This window comes from Schistocerca nitens, chromosome 3 (assembly GCF_023898315.1).
Source record: "Schistocerca nitens isolate TAMUIC-IGC-003100 chromosome 3, iqSchNite1.1, whole genome shotgun sequence".
Taxonomy (NCBI): domain Eukaryota; kingdom Metazoa; phylum Arthropoda; class Insecta; order Orthoptera; family Acrididae; genus Schistocerca; species Schistocerca nitens.
The window spans coordinates 745966529-745988223 of NC_064616.1; the positions used below are offsets into that span (position 1 = coordinate 745966529).

Genomic DNA, 21695 nt, shown 5'->3' on the forward strand with positions numbered 1-21695 from the left:
TGGAATGTCTTTATTTAAAGCTGAAGGAGGACTATTGTTATTCATAAAAGAAGCTACCTTTACAGCTTATGACCAAGCTTCCTTCATTGTTAACACCAAATCTCAAACTACATGTAAACCAATGAAACTTCAAAAAGTAATTTTCAAGACAGTAATCTTTTGCATTAAACTTCATTGTCACAATAATTCTGATAACATAGGTTGATTTGTAATACCTTTCTGCTCAAGAATTTGAATTTGAGTTCTGTAAATCATTGGTGGTTTCCTGTATTCTTTGCATACTCCAAGTGAGTGTCTGAAAGTCATTGTATTATGTTTTACTGACTTTTCTGTCTTTTCTCTGGTGTCCTTAGATTTCAACTTTCTCTTGAGCCTGGTGTTTAGTTGTGCCATCTTGATCAACTTCATTTCAGTATTACACCTTTTACTAAAACCCAATAACTCTACCTTGTATAAGAGAATTTGTCTTAAAATACATGTACTGCAGTTGATACCACCCAACAAAGGAATGCTGTATTCTTCTATACACTTGTTTTTTCCACATGTTATTACCATCAGACTGTAAAACCACAATCCACAGGCTCTTTGCTAATAATGTTTGTGAGAACTAAAAATTTGTGTGCTGATATTCAAATGACAAAACGAAAGCCTGTAATTTGACAAGCAATGAATGTTTATTTGTAACTGTACTTCAGATGCATCTGCTCAATAGCATAATGACAAAAATTGCTGACAAAGAATATACGAATACATACAGTGATAAGTTGATCATTACAACACAGTTATTGAATTGTTCACATTTCAACAGATTGCTGCTACCAGCAGCCCGAGGAGTGATGAGATGATGCAGCCCAAAGTGAGAGTAGGCTGACATTCCTTCTGCTGGTATGATACTTCTGTGGTTATAATGCAAGTGGTTACTCAGCAATGTACTCATCTGTCAGAATCAGGCTGTAAAGGAATATTGTAGGGACATAACACCAGTTTTACGTACTTTCCTGTCTTACAGAAGCTGTTCATGCTGCAATGGTTTCTTTACAGTGGTTTTGTGGAAAAGATGAGTGATATAGCTATTGGTGTCAGTGGCATTCAGATACAACTTAAATCTCTGGAAATTAAACAAAACTCCAAGGCCTGATGGAATTCCTGTCAGACTTTATATAGAATTTGCAGCCGAGTTGGATGCCATTAACCATGATATACCACAGATCTCTTCAACCAAAAACTGTGCTCACTGATTGGAAGAAATCACAAGTCGCAGACATCTACAAGAAAAATAGCAGAAGTGATTTACAAAACTATCATCCAATCTCATTGATGTCTGCCTGTTGTAGAATCCTAGAACATGTTCTAAGCTCAATCATAACAAGGTGTTTTGAACATAGTTACTTCCTTCATGCTAGACAGCATGAATTCCAAAAACATTAGTCATGTGAAACCCAACGTGTGCCTTTCTCACATGACATACTGAAAGCCATGGCTCAAGGCAATTGAAATAACACTTATTAACAAAAGTGCAGTTATATGGGGTATGAAACAAAATTCATTACTGGATTGGGGATTCTTGGTAGTTTCAGTCATGCCCCAGGGGGAGTGTGTTGGGATCTGCTTTATTTATTGATCATGTTTATGTTAATGACCTGGAGACTGTAGTAACTTCAAACTTTTTGTAGTTTGTTACCTATTAATGAAGTACCATCTGAAGAAAGCTGCACAGAGATAGATCCAGTCAGATTTTGATAAGATTGATGCAAATATTGGCAACATGTTTTAAAAGTTCAGAAATTTAGATATTAAAAATGAATGCAATAATGTAGTACACTGTGATTAAAGTATCAATGAGTCACAATTCACCAGTCAACACATATGAATACCTTGGTGTAACAATTTATATGGGTATGAAACAAAATGATCATATAAGCTCAAGTATAAGGAAGGCATGTAGCAGAATTCAGTTCAGGGGTATGATGTTGAAAAAATACGGTCTGCAACGGGGACTGTGTACAAATTGCTTGTGCATCTCATCTTAGAATATTGCTCAAGTGTATGGGACCCATATCAAATCGGTTCAACAGGGGATACTGAGAATATACAAAGAAGTATAGCATGAATGGTTTCATGTTTCCATGAGTCATGAGAGACTGTCACAGAAATCCAGAAAAACATAAATAGCAGATATTGGAAGTTAGATGCTAATTATTGTGCAAAAGGCTACTTGTAGCATTTCAAGAACCACTATAAAGAAAAGAATCTAGAGATATTTAACAGCCCCTTACATATCACTTCATTAGGGACCACAAAAAAAAAAGATCAGACTATTTACAGTGTGCACAGAAGCAGTTCAATAGTCATTCTTCCCACACTCTGTAAGCCAGACTGTGCCAGCTTGAGTGCTTGCCTGTGGATGGATGGGCACCTGTAGGCAGCATTGGGCAAACAGCTGACACACAGGCAGTGGCAGTTGCGCCATAGCCTATATGACTCCCTGGCTGAACACCTGTGTGACTTGCACAAATGTGGAATGTATGCAATAAGGCTTGCTCTCTAAAGGCCCAAAATATTTTGAAATAGTTTAGCCATAGTTCATAGGAAGCAGACTGCACTTGTCTGATCCAGTTTTAAGAGCTTTCATGCAGTCTCCACTTGATTATGGGTGTGTGGTGTGTGGGTCTGCAAGATCTCCACATTTAAACATGTTGAATGTGCGCACCATGAAAGAATTAGGTGTGACAGGCCTACAAATACTCCAGCGAGGCCCTGGAGGGCTGACGCGGAGAAGGGTTTCGTGTGAACAGCCGTTGTAACTCGCGCTATTCGTCCACGAGACTCAGAGGGCCATAGACACGGGTTCCCAAGTAGATGCCGTGTTTCTTGACTTCCGCAAGGCGTTCAATACAGTTCCCCACAGTCGTTTAATGAACAAAGTAAGAGCATATGGACTGTCAGACAAATTGTGTGATTGGATTGAAGAGTTCCTAGATAACAGAATGCAGCATGTCATTCTCAATGGAGAGAAGTCTTCTGAAGTAAGAGTGATTTCAGGTGTGCTGCAGGGGAGTGTCGTAGGACAGTTGCTATTCACAATATACATAAATGAACTTGTGGATAACATCGGAAGTTCACTGAGGCTTTTTGCGGATGATGCTGTGGTATATCGAGAGGTTGTAACAATGGAAAATTGTACTGAAATGCAGGAAGATCTGCAGCGAATTGACACATGGTGCAGGGAATGACAACTGAATCTCAATGTAGGCAAGTGTAATGTGCGGCGAATACATAGAAAGAAATATCCCTTATCATTTAGCTACAATATAGCAGGTCAGCAAGTGGAAGCAGTTAATTCCATAAATTATCTGAGAGTAGGCATTAGGAGTGATTTAAAATGGAATGATCAGATAAAGTTGATTGTCGGTAAAGCAGATGCCAGACTGAGATTCATTGGGAATGCTAAGGAAATGCAATCCAAAAACAAAGGAAGTAGGTTACAGTACACTTGTTCGCCCACTGCTTGAATAATGCTCACCGGAGTGGGATCCATACCAGATGGGGTTGATAGAAGAGATAGAGAAGATCCAACAGAGAGCAGCGCGCTTCGTTACAGGATCATTTAGTAATCGCGAAAGCGTTATGGAGATGATAGATAAACTCCAGTGGAAGACTCTGCAGGAGAGACGCTCAGTAGCTCGGCACGGGCTTTTGTTGAAGTTTTGAGAACATACCTTCACCGAGGAGTCAAGCAGTATATTTCTCCCTCCTATGTATATCTCGTGAAGAGACCATGAGGATAAAATCAGAGAGATGAGAGCCCACACAGAGGCATACCGACACTCCTTCTTTCCATGAACAATACAAGAGTGGAATAGAAGGGAGAACCGATAGAGGTACTCAAGGTACCCTCTGCCACACACCATCAAGTGGCTTGCGGAGTATGGACGTAGATGTAGATGTAGACCACAGGTGCCTTAAAAACCAGCTCCATACCAAGCCTTGGCACTGAGGCTGGTGAGCCAGCACATAACATCAGGTTGCAACTACTCTTGGTGTGACAGGCCTACAATGCATTATCTGTGCCACAGAAACATACAGTACCATTACATGCCCACCAGTGGAAAATCCTTTGATCATTGACAGTGATCAACAAGGCCCTATGGGTTTCACACAAAGGGCTGCTTTTTTAAAGTTCCACACCAAGGTTTGAGCAGATCTCCACTTTGGCCTCCAAAGAGGCCCAGAATTATTTTAAAATTAACAAATATTAAGCAATATTGCACTCTAGATTTTACCTTTCAATCTTCATTTTATAATATTTTAGATAGGCATTCCAATTTTGAAATAGTGTCTACTGATGGCTCAAAGCAAGGGACTCCTTTGGATGTTAAGCAGTGTTCCCTGTCCATGTATTCAGAAGTCACCTTTCCAGTGAATACAGTGTTTGCTGCAGATCTCAATGCAAATCTTAAACACACTGGAACAGATGAGGCATCTTGATAGCAAAGAGTTTCTCGTCTGCTCTGATTCACTTAGTGCCCTACGAGCATTGCAATAAATGTACCCAGCAGAGAAACCAATTTCTTCAGCAGCAAGGGAAGCATGTATAGTTCTGCTGTGTACCGTGGCATCTGAAAATCTGGGGAAATGAGCATGCAGATCAAGCAGCCAAGGTTTCCTATGGGGAGTGTGATGTGACACAATGTGCCATTCCCCTACAGGCTGTCATTTCGCTGTTGAGTGCAGGAGGATGGGTAGCAGGCAGTGCGGGACAATAAACTATGATTGGTGAAGCTAACTATCCAGCCATGGCATACCTCATAGTGCTCATTCCAATTGGATGAAGTAACCTTGACCCACCTCCAAATAGGGCATTACCCCAACACATGGCTTAATACACAGATGGCAGCATCAACACTGTGTGTGATGGCTATGCTGCGCAAATCACTGTATGCTATGTTTTGAGTGCTTTTTATATTGTGATAGGGGGGCAAAATCAAATGTAGTTAGAGATTTACCCTCTATTTTAGCTGATGATGAGATGAGCAAAACTTTTCAAATTGTGTGTAGTGTTTGGACACCAGATTTTTTATAAATTTTAATTGTAGTTTCAGTTTTATAATTATCTGATTTCTGTTTTATCCAAACTCATCTCATAAAATTACGGTAAGGACTAAGGGCCTTGCTATATCATGCACCTAAAACACGCCATCGTCAGCAGCAGCAAGTAACGAAAAAATTTTGTAGAAAATCTTTTGTACCAATGTGATCAGAAATTTTTCAGAAAGTGGTATTTCCTCTGCATTGGCTATACTGACAAGGGAACCTCCCCATCGCACCCCCCTCAGATTTAGTTATAAGTTGGCACAGTGGATAGGCCTTGAAAAACTGAACACAGATCAATCGAGAAAACAGGAAGAAGTTGTGTGGAACTATGAAAAAATAAGCAAAATATACAAAATGAGTAGTCCATACGAAGATAGGTGGCAACATCAAGGATGACATGAACTCAGCAGCGCCGTGGTCCCGTGGTTAGCGTGTGCAGCTGCGAAACGAGTGGTCCTTGGTTCAAGTCTCCCTTCAAGTGAAAAATTTTTCTTTATTTTCGCAAAGTTATGATCTGTCCATTCGTTCATTGACATCTCTGTTCACTGTAATAAGTTTAGTGTCTGTGTTTTGCGACCGCACCGCAAAACCGCGCGATTAGTAGACGAAAGGACGTGACTCTCCAATGGGAACCGAAAACATTTGATCGCAAGGTCATAGGTCAACCGATTCCTCCACAGGAAAATACGTCTGATATATTCTATACAACACTGGTGAGGGCATGTGCGTCACATGACAGGAATATGTTGTCGACCCACCTAACTTGTACACTTGGCGAATGGGTAAAAAGATTCTTCTACATTGCCCGATTTAGGTTTTCTTGTGGATGTGAGAATTACTCCCAAAAAAGTGATGAAAACATAAGGGTTTGTCACATAAACTGCAACAAATGAATCCAACAGTTTCACAGTCACACAATTTTCCCTGTGCTCTGTCAAAACATGTTTCTAACGTTTTCAAATTTTTCCGTGTGTAGACCGTCAAATCCTGCATATGTCCAAACAAATCTGAACATGTCCTGGAATTTTGGAGAGCGAATTTGATTATGTGTGAGTGCCTGAACTTTGATAATCGTCTGAAAATAAAAAATAAAATTCTACACTAGAAGGAAGACTTGAACCAAGGACCTCTCGTTCCGCAGCTTCTCACGCTAACCACGGGACCACGGCACTCCCGTTCCCACATCGTCCTTGATGTTGCCTATCTTCGCATGGACTACTCAGTTTGTATATTTTGCTTATTTTTTTGATAGTTCCATACAAATTCTTCCTGTTTTCTCAATTGATCTGTGTTCAGTTTTTCAAGGCCTATCCACTGTGCCAACTTATAACTAAATCTGAGGGGGGTGCGATGGGGAGGTTCCCTTGTGAGAGAGTATTTTAACTCCTGCAATTTCTTCTCTTTGTATAATATATTCATCAGGTAACACTTTTCATGCCATCAGTTATCGTGGATTGGAGTTCATTGATTTGTATTAATTAATTAATTAATTAATTAATTAATTAATTCACTGTTTCTTGTACATATAGCAGCATAACTTAATTATAACTTTTTGCTGCTACAGTGAGGCCATGGCCGTCCGTGATGCCGTTTTAAGCCAGTCACCAGAATTCAGGGATGCAAGGATACATGCGTACAAAAATGCTACAGCGGTGTACGATCTTTTAACAATAACTCTGGTACGGTGGGGGTATATTGACTTAGTTTATGAGGTAAGTGATGAGAATGTTAATAGTATGTACTTTTATGCATCTCGTTTCATGTTGAGATACTGGTGTGAAACAAGAATCATATGAACAGAGATGCCAGAAGAGACTGTTAGAACTTGATGTAGTCTTTGAAATGTGCCCGTGATACTCTGAGAACAGTTGAAATTGACATAAATTTCTGCCACTAATCATAAGAACAAAGATGCTGGTGTATGGGATTCATTACAGGCAACGCATGTAAATATTAGACAAAAGCAGTGAAACAGTTAAAATATAGAGTGAATGTAACAAAGCAAGAAAGATGCCAACTGAAAAGTCCTTGGCCTGGTACAGAGATGATGTTGACATTGATGGCGGTGTTCTGCTTTCACAAAAAAGGGAAGATTGATATCATTTGGTGGAACAGTTAAGGCCATTGATTTCAGGGAAGCAAAGAGGGAGGATTCTTATTTATTAAAGCAATAACTTGCAAATGTTGCACACATCTTCTGGACTGACATGATAAAATTATTCACAAGAAGTATCCTGGATTGAGAGAGACTAATTTTTCATCAGCATAATGCATGTGCTCAACATCATCTGGGAATTTTTAATATAAATTGTTTAAATATATATCCTGTTACTGAGATTTGATGCCTTGTGGCTTCCATCTGTTCGTACATCAAAATTATTTAGTGGCTGAAAATTTTTTTAGGCAACCAAAAGTTTTCGCCAACTTGAATACCATGTGACAATTAAATTTGTGGCAGTTGCTGTGCCACAAACTCCACCTTGGGGAACTGGCAACATTGTGACAGATTTACCAGGTAGTAAGGCAGTTCCTGCGTTATATCAGCAGTGGCAAAATGGTTCTCAGTGTGACTGAACCATATGACTGGGCATTCAGTGTAGAACAGTGGTGTTCGAAAGCCACAGCTATACATCCATGCCTGGATGCCATGAACAATGCTGCTGTGGCTTACCAGCCTTACTACTGCAGGTAGGTACCAGCTTGACCCACCTGGTGTGTCATTAGGGTAACTGGTCTTGCATCTACTGAGCCACTTTATTGCTGGATTAGGTGCAACCAGGTAGCCTCCTCTTGGAGGAATTGCTCTAGATGCTGGAGGAATTCTCATTGTTAGTACAGCAGTTGCTGCTGCTCTTGTAACTGTTGATTCAATAACTAGCTGTTCTACAGCAATCACTGATGTTGTAGCTTCACTTTCAGACGCCATGAATTCAGGTTTGATGATGGCAGGCAGTCAGTGTTCAAGTCTTTTGGATTGTGAGCACTTATGCCGTGTGATCTCACGAAGTCCCCATTTTCGTTTTGAATAACCAGTTGTGAGGTACAAATACACTAAGACTATGTATGGTGGCTCACAGTTTTGTTTGTGTAATTTCATACCTAATAGCTCTTACTGTCTGTCCAAGGTCAGCAGTTGTGCACAGACTGGCACTCATATCTCAGTCAGTCTGTTGTAGCACGTGACAAGTCTCTGCCCTGAATTTTCCAGTTCCTCAGCATGAAGAGTGGTGCTAAGGCCGCCACAAATTCTTTAGTCTGTGGAGTTAATCAACAACAGAAATGTATGCAGAATTTCTGAAAAGGGGCCTACATATTAATTTTTAGTGTTGGTAGGCCTGTCAGAGTTGTGCTTTGCAGAGTGAATCTTTTCGGTGGAAAAAAGTGCACACACGTAAAAATAAATGACTTTTTGAAATACAGAAAATCTTTCAACATTCGGCTGAAATTTTTTCGCCATGCCTTCATTGTGAAAATAGCAGAGGTGGTGAGTAGACGCATAATAGGAAAAAATTATCCAACACACAGTATTAATGATAATGACAAAAATGACACCAGTAGAGAGACAGAAATAATCTGAATGTAATAAAAAGGACACTAACAAATTTCAAAATGGTAAACTGACTAAAACTGTTAAGGAAAACATCACAGTGAAGGAAATGGAAAGACAATGAACGTAGTGGTTACAAGAATGAAATTAAAACATCCCCATTCATATCAGAAATCTAATGCACCAGCATCTTTCGTCTCAGTTCTTTAATGCCTCTTTTTAAGAACCAAAATTTGTCTCTCTAATTGCAGTCCTAATCCTCCCCGACCTTAATCCGTTACTCCTATTGACTGTCCCTAATCATCTAATTGATTTTTCGTCAGTGCATCTTATTAGACAGATGAAGCAACAGCCAGTTTTTTTTTTCCATTCAGTAACTTTTGCCTTTCTCTGCATGATACTAGGTGTGGTGGCACAATGGTTAAGCTGCTGGAAATACACTTGGAGGTAATGGGATTCAAACCCCCACGAATTTGAGCTCAGTCCCTAGAGCACTTGTCCATTAAACGCAAAGGTCCCGAGTTCGAGTCTTGCTCTGGCACAAAGTTTTAACCTGCCAGGAAGTTACATTTCAGCCCACACTCTGCAACAGTGTGAAAATCTCATTCTGGAATCTTCCCCACTGAGTTATTCAGATTTGGGTTTTCCATGGTTTATCTAAATCACTCCAAGTGAATGCATCATGGTTCCCATGAAAATGCCTCAACTGATTTCATGTCTGAGCCTTTTGTATGCTGAGAATGTGTTAAACTTCTAATGCTCTCACCATTGATGCAGCATTAAATCTTGATCTTCTTTCCATCTTACACTTTCTGTGTGCTACATTCCTAACAGATTTGTCTTACTACAGTTCTTATTGAGAATTTCAGTAGTCGACCTGAGCACCTAGCTGTATGCAACTTGGAAGAACTATCTTATCTCATTATTGTAATGTTCTTACCATTTTCCACCCAATTCTTCTATGCTCCACCCTCAGTCGGCTACATTTCTTATGTACGGACATGACCTGGCTAATATTATCTCTCAGGCCTACAGTGGCTGTTCACCATGTTAACCAAAAGTCAGTATTTTCAGGCTGCTTGCACAAAATGAGGGAAACAAGACTTTAACATTATCACACAGCATGAGCGGACCTCAACCTCATCATGTGGTGTAGTGTTCAGCACCGCTCATGCTGAAGCAATGGTCATGGGATCAGTATCTGGTTAACAGCACCAGATTTTTCTCTGACGGAAATGTCTTTTGTTGGGTCTACCCAATCTAGAGCCTAAATGAGATGGCTCTTGAATGAATAAGTAGGGCAGTTGTTGGCCTACATGCCAGTGTATGCTCAAATAGAAAGGCTTAAACCACGTGGAAACTTCAAGGTATTTATAATGTATTTTATTTATAACATCGCAGTGAGATTCCCACTGCTTATCGAGGACTATATCCTAATTTTTTGTACTGTAGTTTGACACTAAATATACAGGCCACTCCTACAAACCATGTAGTGTGTAGAAATCAAAATAGGTGCTTAGACAATAGCCAAAAATGCCATATAGTGCAAACATTTGTGCTGCAAGTAATATGAGCCCATATCAGTACCACTAAACGAAACCAGAATCATCTTAACAACAAACAATCAAATAGTTCCAAATGAATTTCTTGGTCCAGGAAAGTGAGGTGACATCTGTATTTGAGAATAAACACAATGAGTACTTCAGTGATGAGGTATAAACTGCTGATCTGCCAGCCAGGCCAGTTATTTATTTCCTGTAGAGGTCTAACGTGGTTGCCATGCCCTTTCGGCTCTTAGCTGCCAGTGGCAGTAATATCTGCCTAAAGACAATATTGCAGCCACTCTTGAGTTCTTCCATATTGCGAGAGTGTTGAGGTATTTGATACTCTCGCCTTCTAATGGGCCATGGAACCAGGACAGGTGGTGTAAGGCGGCAGGCATCCTTCCCAACAGCTCTGTGATGGGCAGGCCTCAGGAAACTCTTATTCCAGAGTCGAGGGGGGTGGGTGGGTGGTGGTGGGGGGGGGATGGGACTTCTCCCATCTTGCACCCTTCAGCTTTTAACTCAAAGGATGCTGCCTAGCAAGTGGTGGACCACTGCAATTTGACTACATATTTTCTCAGTTGTTTAAGAACATTGAAGCCTTAAACTAGCTCTGGTTGAGTAGGGTGGGACAGATTTTCAAAACAGCTGGTCTCTGTGGTCTCAAGGTAGCATTGCTTCCTCAAATCCCACATACAGTGTGAGGCACCTGTTTCGCATGAGATACTTCCATATATCATAAAGATCTTGATAATCTACACTCCTGGAAATTGAAAAAAGAACACATTGACACCGGTGTGTCAGACCCACCATACTTGCTCCGGACACTGCGAGAGGGCTGTACAAGCAATGATCACACGCACGGCACAGCGGACACACCAGGAACCGCGGTGTTGGCCGTCGAATGGCGCTAGCTGCGCAGCATTTGTGCACCGCCGCCGTCAGTGTCAGCCAGTTTGCCGTGGCATACAGAGCTCCATCGCAGTCTTTAACACTGGTAGCATGCCGCGACAGCGTGGACGTGAACCGTATGTGCAGTTGACGGACTTTGAGCGAGGGCGTATAGTGGGCATGCGGGAGGCCGGGTGGACGTACCGCCGAATTACTCAACACGTGGGGCGTGAGGTCTCCACAGTACATCGATGTTGTCGCCAGTGGTCGGCGGAAGGTGCACGTGCCCGTCGACCTGGGACCGGACCGCAGCGAGCACGGATGCACGCCAAGACCGTAGGATCCTACGCAGTGCCGTAGGGGACCGCACCGCCACTTCCCAGCAAATTAGGGACACTGTTGCTCCTGGGGTATCGGCGAGGACCATTCGCAACCGTCTCCATGAAGCTGGGCTACGGTCCCGCACACCGTTAGGCCGTCTTCCACTCACGCCCCAACATCGTGCAGCCCGCCTCCAGTGGTGTCGCGACAGGCATGAATGGAGACGTGTCGTCTTCAGCGATGAGAGTCGCTTCTGCCTTGGTGCCAATGATGGTCGTATGCGTGTTTGGCGCCGTGCAGGTGAGCGCCACAATCAGGACTGCATACAACCGAGGCACACAGGGCCAACACCCGGCATCATGGTGTGGGGAGCGATCTCCTACACTGGCCGTACACCACTGGTGATCGTCGAGGGGACACTGAATAGTGCACGGTACATCCAAACCGTCATCGAACCCATCGTTCTACCATTCCTAGACCGGCAAGGGAACTTGCTGTTCCAACAGGACAATGCACGTCCGCATGTATCTCGTGCCACCCAACGTGCTCTAGAAGGTGTAAGTCAACTACCCCCTGGCCAGCAAGATCTCCGGATCTGTCCCCCATTGAGCATGTTTGGGACTGGATGAAGCGTCGTCTCACGCGGTCAGCACGTCCAGCACGAACGCTGGTCCAACTGAGGCGCCAGGTGGAAATGGCATGGCAAGCCGTTCCACAGGACTACATCCAGCATCTCTACGATCGTCTCCATGGGAGAATAGCAGCCTGCATTGCTGCGAAAGGTGGATATACACTGTACTAGTGCCGACATTGTGCATGCTCTGTTGCCAGTGTCTGTGTGCCTGTGGTTCTGTCAGTGTGATCATGTGATGTATCTGACCCCAGGAATGTGTCAATAAAGTTTCCCCTTCCTGGGACAATGAATTCACGGTGTTCTTATTTCAATTTCCAGGAGTGTATTTTTACTTCGACAAATGGTCACCATGGTTTTATTAAGTGGTAATAGCATGTCACTGTAACCTTATTAACCACAGAGATGCATGTATCAAATTTGTGTTTCCGAATTAAACTATGCAGTTTTTGGATCCAAAATTGAAGTTGTAGACAGGTTTTGGTGCTCTTTCTGCATTCTCCATTAATTAGTACATAGTCAGCTAAGTCTTCAGTACTAAAAATAGTTGTTCATGCCTTCAGTTCCTGTTACAGCACCATACGTTTGCATGCAATTACCTTCAGAAATTATAATGTGCATGTTCTCCTTTATGTACATCATCTCCCCCTCTCCCTCCCCCCTCTCCCTCCCCCCTCTCCCTCCCCCCTCTCCCTCCCCCCTCTCCCTCCCCCTCTCCCACCCCCTCTCCCTCCCCCCTCTCCGTCCCCCTCCCCATCTCACCTCTCCATCCCCCTCCCCCGTCTCCCTGCCCCTCCCCCCGCTCACTTCCCCCTCCCCCTCCCCCCGCCCACTTCCCCCTGCCCCGCCCACTACCCACTTCCCCCTCTCCCTCCCCCATCTCCCTCCCCCCTCTCCCTCCCTACCCCCTCTCCCTCCCCCCTCTCCCTCCCTACCCCCTCTCCCTCCCCCCTCTCCCTCCCTACCCCCTCTCCCTCCCTACCCCCTCTCCCTCCCCCCTCTCCCACCCTACCCCCTCTCCCTCCCCCTCTCCCACCCCCCTCTCCCTCCCCCTCTCCCTCCCACCCCCCCTCTCTCCCCATCTCCCTCCCCCCTCTCCCTCCCCTCTCTCCCCATCTCCCTCCCCCCTCTCCCTCCCCTCTCTCCCTCCCCCCTCTCCCTCCCCCCTCTCCCTCCCCTCTCTCCCTTCCCCCTCTCCCTTCCCCCTCTCCCTCCCCCCTCTCCCTCCCCCCTCTCCCTCCCCCCTCTCCCTCCCCTCTCTCCCTCCCCCTCTCCCTCCCCCCCTCCCTCCCCCCCTCCCTCCCCCCTCTCCCTCCCCCCTCTCCCTCCCCCCTCTCCCTCCCCCCTCTCCCTCCCCCCTCTCCCTCCCCCCTCTCCCTCCCCCGTCTCCCTCCCCCCTCTCCCTCCCCCCTCTCCCTCCCCCCTCTCCCTCCCCCGTCTCCCTCCCCACTCTCCCTCCCCACTCTCCCGCCCCCCTCTCCCTCTCCCTCCCCCCTCTCCCTCCCCCCTCTCCCTCCCCCCCTCTCCCTCCCCCCTCTCCCTCCCCCCTCTCCCTCCCCCCTCTCCCTCCCCCCTCTCCCTCCCCCGTCTCCCTCCCCCGTCTCCCTCCGCCCTCTCCCTCCCCCCTCTCCCTCCCCCTCTCCCTCCCCTCTCTCCCTCCCCCCTCTCCCTCCACCCTCTCCCTCCCCCCTCTCCCTCCCCCCTCTCCCTTCCCCTCCCCCTCTCCCTCCCCACTCTCCCTCCCCACTCTCCCTCCCCACTCTCCCTCCCCCATCTCCCTCTCCCTCCCCCTCTCCCTCCCCCCTCTCCCTCCCCCTCTCCCTCCCCCCTCTCCCTCCCCCCTCTCCCTCCCCCTCTCCCTCCCCCCTCTTCCTCCCCCCTCCCTCCTCCTCTCCCTACCCACTCTCCCTCCCCCTCTCCCTCCCCCCTCTCCCTCCCCCTCTCCCTCCCCCCTCTCCCTCCCCCCTCTCCCTCCCCCCTCTCCCTCCCTACTCTCCCTCCCCACTCTCCCTCCCCACTCTCCCTCCCCACTCTCCCTCCCCACTCTCCCTCCCCCCTCTCCCTCCCCCCTCTCCCTCCCCCCTCTCCCTCCCCCCTCTCCCTCCCCCCTCTCCCTCCCCCCTCTCCCTCCCCACTCTCCCTCCCCACTCTCCCTCCCCACTCTCCATCCCCACTCTCCATCCCCCCTCCCCATCCCCCCTCTCGATCCCCCCTCTCGATCCCCCCTCTTCACCCCCCGCTCCCACCCCCTCCTCCCTCCCGCCTCTCCCTTCCCCTCTCCCTACCCCTCTCCCTCCCCCGCCCCCTCTCCCGCCCCCTCTCCCTCCCCCCTCTCCCTCCCCCTCTCCCTCCCCCTCTCCCTCCCCCTCTCCCTCCCCCCTCCCCCTCTCCCACCCCCTCTCCCTCCCCCTCTCCCTCCCCCTCTCCCTCCCCCTCTCCCTCCCCCTCTCTCTCCCCCATCTCCCTCCCCCTCTCCCTCCCCCTCTCCCTCCCCCTCTCCCTCCCCCTCTCTCTCCCCCATCTCCCTCCCCCTCTCTCTCCCCCATCTCCCTCCCCCTCTCCCTCCCCATCTCCCTCCCCCCTCTCCCTCCCCATCTCCCTCCCCCCTCTCCCTCTCTCCCCCCTCTCCCTCTCTCCCCCCTCTCCCTCTCTCCCCCCCCTCTCTCTCCCCCTCTCCCTCTCTCCCCCTCTCCCTCTCTCCCCCACCCCCCTCTCTCCCCCTCTCCCTCTCTCCCCCTCTCCCTCTCTCCCCCACCCACCCCTCTCTCCCCCACCCACCCCCCTCTCCCTCCCACCCCCTCTCCCTCCCACCACCCCTCTCCCTCCCACCCCCCTCTCCCTCCCACCCCCTCTCCCTCCCACCCCCTCTCCCTCCCACCCCCCTCTCCCTCCCACCCCCCTCTCCCTCCCACCCCCCTCTCCCTCCCACCACCCCTCTCCCTCCCACCACCCCTCTCCCTCCCACCACCCCTCTCCCTCCCACCACCCCTCTCCCTCCCACCACCCCTCTCCCTCCCACCACCCCTCTCCCTCCCACCACCCCTCTCCCTCTCACCCCCCTCTCCCTCTCACCCCCCTCTCCCTCCCACCCCCTCTCCATCCCCCCCTCTGCCTCCCACCCCCTCTCCATCCCCCCCTCTGCCTCCCACCCCCTCTCCATCCCCCCTCTGCCTCCCACCCCCTCTGCCTCCCACCCCCTCTGCCTCTCACCCCCTCTGCCTCTCACCCCCCTCTGCCTCTCACCCCCCTCTGCCTCTCACCCCCCTCTCCCTCTCACCCCCCACTAGTTGTGGATTCACTGTTGCCTTGAAGTCCACACACAGTCTCAATTTTCCTGAAGGTTTTTGGCAAAATTACTAAGGGTGATGCCCAGAGAGAAGCCTCCACACGTTCAATTACACCTTGTGATTCCAATTCGTGTAATGTTCGTGCGACCTCATCACGCAATGCGTGGGGAACATTGCGCGCTCTGAAAAATTTCGGTTGCGCGTTTACTTTCAGTTCCAAATGTGCTTTATGGTTCTTAGCGCAACCTAGCCCCGGTGTAAAAATGTCTGCAAATTCTTCACATAGACGAGAAACACTGTCTGAAGGCACAGTCTGGTTCACTGATAGGACCTGATGTACTATAGACAAGTTAAACAACTGAAATAAATCTAAACCAAACAAGTTCACTGCAGCAGAAGAACGAAGTACGTAAAATGACACAAGTGTTGTTTGTCCCTTGTATGTTGCAAGAAGGCTACACTGTCCTAACACAGGGATCTTGTGATCTGAATATGTAGTTAGCTGAACATTTGCGGCACGCAACGGAGGTGTGCCCAGCTGTTGGTACGTGTCTTTATTGATCAATGAAACTGCAGCTCCGGTATCGAGCTGGAATGGTATCACGTTGCCATGAATGACCAAATCTACAAAAAGTTTATTGTCCTGCGACGACAAGAGCGACTGTCTCATGCAACATGAACTGACACCGGTACAGAATCACTTGCGACTTGACGTGATTTCCGTCGATGTCGACACACACTATTTGTGGGACGAACACAGTCACTGTTAGAGAGAGTGGCACTGGGCGGAGTGGAATTAACTACATGAATTTCCATGGGCGAAGGTGCACGAGCCTGAGTATTCTTGGTTCGATTCCGATTCCGGCGCAAAGCAAAGGGCCTGGAATGGTTTTTAGTGTCTGATCTGAGCTTTTTCTGGCAAACACTTTGAACATGTCCTTTTTTATTACAGAAAAAGCAAATAGCTTGGCGTGACGGGCAATTCTCACGCGAATGTCTAGTAGCACACCGCAGGCATGACTTTAGCACTGCATTTGCTTGCTTGCGCGGCACACGTAGCGGAGGGCTTGTCAGCAGCTGCGCGTACGAGCGCGAGGGCTGTTTACTGTTCCGTGCGGCGCGCCCGGCGGGCCGGTTAACGTGACACACGGCTGGCAACTTGCAAATGATTCCTGAGCAAAGTCAAGTGTGTCTTGCCTATCCAATATGTCCATCACTTGTGGAAGGGAGGGATTGACTAGTTTCAAAATCTGTTCCCTGATACGAACATCAGAAACGTTCTGTGCAATTGCATCACGTACCATTGTATCTGAATAAGGGAGTCCACATTGACACTCAAAAGCACAATCCCTAGTAAGGCCTTGCAAGGTTGCAACCCACTCCCGAGTAGTTTGACCGGCCGTACGTTTTGTACGAAAGAACGTATACCTTTTTGCAACTACATTGACTGATTCTTTGAAATAGGCATCTAATGCAGACAAAATTTCTTCGTAGGACAGAGTTGCTACGTCGCGTCGGGGAAACAATTTCACTATCACTCGGTACGTGGATATGCCGACACATGCTAATAAGAAAGGCTGCCGCTCGTTACCTTGAATTCTATAGGCGGCGAGATGGAATCCAAATTGGCGTGACCACTCTGTCCAGCTTTCCAGTGCCGCATCAAAAGGACGAAAAGGTGGTGCAACTGTGTGTTGTGGCTGCGGTAGTGGTGGAGCGGCGGCTGCCGCATCGTTTTGCATCGCACGTTGACCCTGGACGAGCTGTCCAAGGGCATCCAATAAGGCCTGCGTCTGCTGATTCTGCAAGCGATAAAATTCGGACAGTACATCTAGAGATTGTGGCGAAGCCATGACACAATGAAATTTAAGCAAGCATAAAGAAGAAGACCCTTTTTAGACTCGTCGCCATGTGCTGTGTTGGCAGAAGAGCCAACACCGTACTGCTAGAGGAGGCCGAAATGCACGCGTTTAATTACACGCAGACTGGCATGAGGTCTGGAACAGTTCAGAGAAATGAGAACTTAGAAAAACGGACGCAGTTGCTGTAATACTTAACTTTAATCCATAATTGGAGTACATCGCTCTTGACGGTACATGCTTCACATAATAAATATCAATTGAATACGGCGCCTTGCTAGGTCGTAGCAAATGACGTAGCTGAAGGCTATGCTAACTATCGTCTCGGCAAATGAGAGCGTATTTGTCAGTGTAGCATCCCTAGCAAAGTCGGCTGTACAACTGGGGCGAGTGCTAGGAAGTCTCTCTAGACCTGCCGTGTGGTGGCGCTCGGTCTGCAATCACTGACAGTGGCGACACGCGGGTCCGACGTATAGTAATGGACCGCGGCCGATTTAAAGGCTACCACCTAGCAAGTGTGGTGTCTGGCAGTGACACCACACATTAAATGTTGTTTGATTGGTACTTCATGGTAGTTACTAATTTTAGAATCACATGAAGGAATGCACCCAAGGAACCGACATAAACAGTTTCTGCAATTTTCTAGTTTTTGTTGTTGGTAGATATTTTGTGTTCTACACATTTTAAGTGCTGTGTAATATGTTCAGGCTATTTGGAATATATTGTTAATTCTTAAGTTACAGAATTTTATGGCAAGTAAATTTCTATGTATACACTCCTGGAAATTGAAATAAGAACACCGTGAATTCATTGTCCCAGGAAGGGGAAACTTTATTGACACATTCCTGGGGTCAGATACATCACATGATCACACTGACAGAACCACAGGCACATACACTGGCAACAGAGCATGCACAATGTCGGCACTAGTACAGTGTATATCCACCTTTCGCAGCAATGCAGGCTGCTATTCTCCCATGGAGACGATCGTAGAGATGCTGGATGTAGTCCTGTGGAACGGCTTGCCATGCCATTTCCACCTGGCGCCTCAGTTGGACCAGCGTTCGTGCTGGACGTGCAGACCGCGTGAGACGACGCTTCATCCAGTCCCAAACATGCTCAATGGGGGACAGATCCGGAGATCTTGCTGGCCAGGGTAGTTGACTTACACCTTCTAGAGCATGTTGGGTGGCACGGGATACATGCGGACGTGCATTGTCCTGTTGGAACAGCAAGTTCCCTTGCCAGTCTAGGAATGGTAGAACGATGGGTTCGATGACGGTTTGGATGTACCGTGCACTATTCAGTGTCCCCTCGACGATCACCAGTGGTGTACGGCCAGTGTAGGAGATCGCTCCCCACACCATGATGCCGGGTGTTGGCCCTGTGTGCCTCGGTCGTATGCAGTCCTGATTGTGGCGCTCACCTGCACGGCGCCAAACACGCATACGACCATCATTGGCACCAAGGCAGAAGCGACTCTCATCGCTGAAGACGACACGTCTCCATTCGTCCCTCCATTCACGCCTGTCGCGACACCACTGGAGGCGGGCTGCACGATGTTGGGGCGTGAGCGGAAGACGGCCTAACGGTGTGCGGGACCGTAGCCCAGCTTCATGGAGACGATTGCGAATGGTCCTCGCCGATACCCCAGGAGCAACAGTGTCCCTAATTTGCTGGGAAGTGGCGGTGCGGTCCCCTACGGCACTGCGTAGGATCCTACGGTCTTGGCGTGCATCCGTGCGTCGCTGCGGTCCGGTCCCAGGTCGACGGGCACGTGCACCTTCCGCCGACCACTGGCGACAACATCGATGTACTGTGGAGACCTCACGCCCCACGTGTTGAGCAATTCGGCGGTACGTCCACCCGGCCTCCCGCATGCCCACTATACGCCCTCGCTCAAAGTCCGTCAACTGCACATACGGTTCACGTCCACGCTGTCGCGGCATGCTACCAGTGTTAAAGACTGCGATGGAGCTCCGTATGCCACGGCAAACTGGCTGACACTGACGGCGGCGGTGCACAAATGCTGCGCAGCTAGCGCCATTCGACGGCCAACACCGCGGTTCCTGGTGTGTCCGCTGTGCCATGCGTGTGATCATTGCTTGTACAGCCCTCTCGCAGTGTCCGGAGCAAGTATGGTGGGTCTGACACACCTGTGTCAATGTGTTCTTTTTTCCATTTCCAGGAGTGTATTTTTAAAACTAGTCGTATATATAGTGTATAAGTTTATTTCAATTTTATTGCCTTCGTCAGTACATTCACAAACAATGACATTTATTTGTAATTTGCATAATATATAATTTATAAAGGATTTTTAACATTTGATGATATACCCATGTCCTGATGTTGTTGATGGATGTAAACTTTTAGTAAACTGTTTATTGCTGTCTGTAGTTGTTGGATGCAATGTTTTTTCAGTGACATTTTAAAGTTGTTTGATAATTTGCTGTTGGACCTATATTATAGTACATTTTTTATTATTTGATAGTCATAGAAATTCAAGTTAGACAGCTAGTTGTTTACTCAAGAGATATTTACATTGTTATGGGTTGTGTATATGTGGAACTGTTGTTGATGTGTTTGTAATCTCTGGTGTTTGGTTATCCAGTATCCCTATATAAAATTTCAATAAAATTATTGGAAAAACTGTGTGCACTTGAAATCAATCTGTTCATTTAGTATATTGTAGGGATAATCCTTGGAGTGTATGTACATTTCAAATTCCTCCAAAATATTCATGATTGGATGTTTGTGCAGGATTTGTAGTGCATTTTCAATGTTTCAACTTTGTGGTTTTCATTTTTGAAGTGTGTTGTGTTTTTCATTTTTAGATATATGAAGAAGGTAGGTTGGTTGTTATTTGTTTCTTTCATCTGTTTTCATTCTTTCATTCCACGACTAACAGAATCCTAAATTTGCCACTGCAACAAGAGATCATGCATAAAGAAATAACTCAAGTACAATACAATTTATGTAACCCCATGTTTTAAAGAAAAATGTTATGTACTCTTACTATGGCTTCACTATACGTCGCATACAAGAACATTTATAATGCTAATGTGGTTGTACTGCTATATGAAAAAAACACACCCTAAAAAGGACCCTGTAAATCATAAAATAACACTGAGAAAAACTGCATTAAAAAAAGATCATCTACATAGCAACAAACTATATGGGAAAACTCTCCAATAAACTAAACTCCCTACTAAAAAATTCAAATTTGAAATTAACATTCAGACTGACAAATAATATTAGCACGAAACTATGTTCAGGAACACTATGATATACTAAATGAACAGACAGATTTCAAACACAGTTTTTTTTTTAATTATGTAGTGATAACAGATAACCAAAGCACCAGGGATTACAAGCACATCAATAACAGTTCCACAGAGGCACAACCCACAACAACATAAGTGTCTTGGAGTAAATGACGTGCTGTCAAACTTGAATTTCTGCAATTATCAAATGATAAAAAAAACACATCATATACGTCCAACAGCAAACTATCAGACAACTTTAAAACATCACTGAAAAATATTGCATCTAACAACTACAGATGGCAAGAATAGTTCACTCAAATTTGACATATGTCAGTCTACAATGTCAGGACATGAGTATAGATAGCATTAAAAGTAAAAACCTTTATACATTATATATTATGTAAAGTATAAATAAATGTGATTCTTGGCAGATGTACTGATGAAGGTAACAAAGTTGAAATAAGCTTATATTCTAAAATAGAGCTTCAAATGGCATACTGTCTACCAGTCCTCTGCATACTGTCCCACTATGACATAATATACACTGCATGTCCCACAATGAAGAAACCAACGTTTTTCTTAATGTTCGTAATGGATTTGTAGTTGTACTCAGGTAATATCCTTTTCTGTGGGGTGAATATTGTGGGCATGTTTTGAGAACCTAATCCTTAGCTGGAGTACCATGTTTTGGGGATCAAGTGCACACGGGAATAACAGGAAACTACAAGGCACTTTCTGTTACACTCAGAAAGGTCATAAAATGCTGACTCTTTGCTAATATCTTGGTGTGTGATTCCACTTCAACTGACAATCATTGTCCATAAAATTTGTGTGTTAATTAGCCAGTACATTGAATTATTGTGTACATTTAATAGTACAATACTACTTTCCCTCCTCAAGCTAAAATGCACACAATTTGTTTTCTTTATGTTCAGTGTTAGTTTACAAATTGTAAACATTCCCGATGGTTTCATTTGCTTTGTATACCGGGAATGTAGGTGTTTCACCTGTAATGACAGTGTTTCTGTGATATGCACATTATCGAAAAGTAAGTTCCTATGTTTGCCAGTTAGAGATTTCATCTTGTGTAAGTATCCCCCATAAGTGAGAGTATTACCCTGCTAAGTGCATGTGCTACACATCTATACACCAATGCCCTGCGTAGCACAATAATTAAACATAGATCAGCACTACTATTTGACAATACTCCTTGACACAAGAACTTAGCCGGCATTTATTCACAGTAAAATATGTA

General features: G+C 46.3%; 1 protein-coding gene across 1 annotated transcript in view; it reads left to right on the top strand.

Annotated features, from left to right (window-relative positions):
- Positions 1–21695, top strand: part of LOC126248730 (tetratricopeptide repeat protein 7B-like) — a 231957-nt gene that overhangs the window by 98013 nt on the left and 112249 nt on the right. Inside the window, 1 exon segment of the mRNA XM_049950047.1 lies at positions 6659–6806. Coding sequence (XP_049806004.1) covers positions 6659–6806 — 148 coding nt within the window.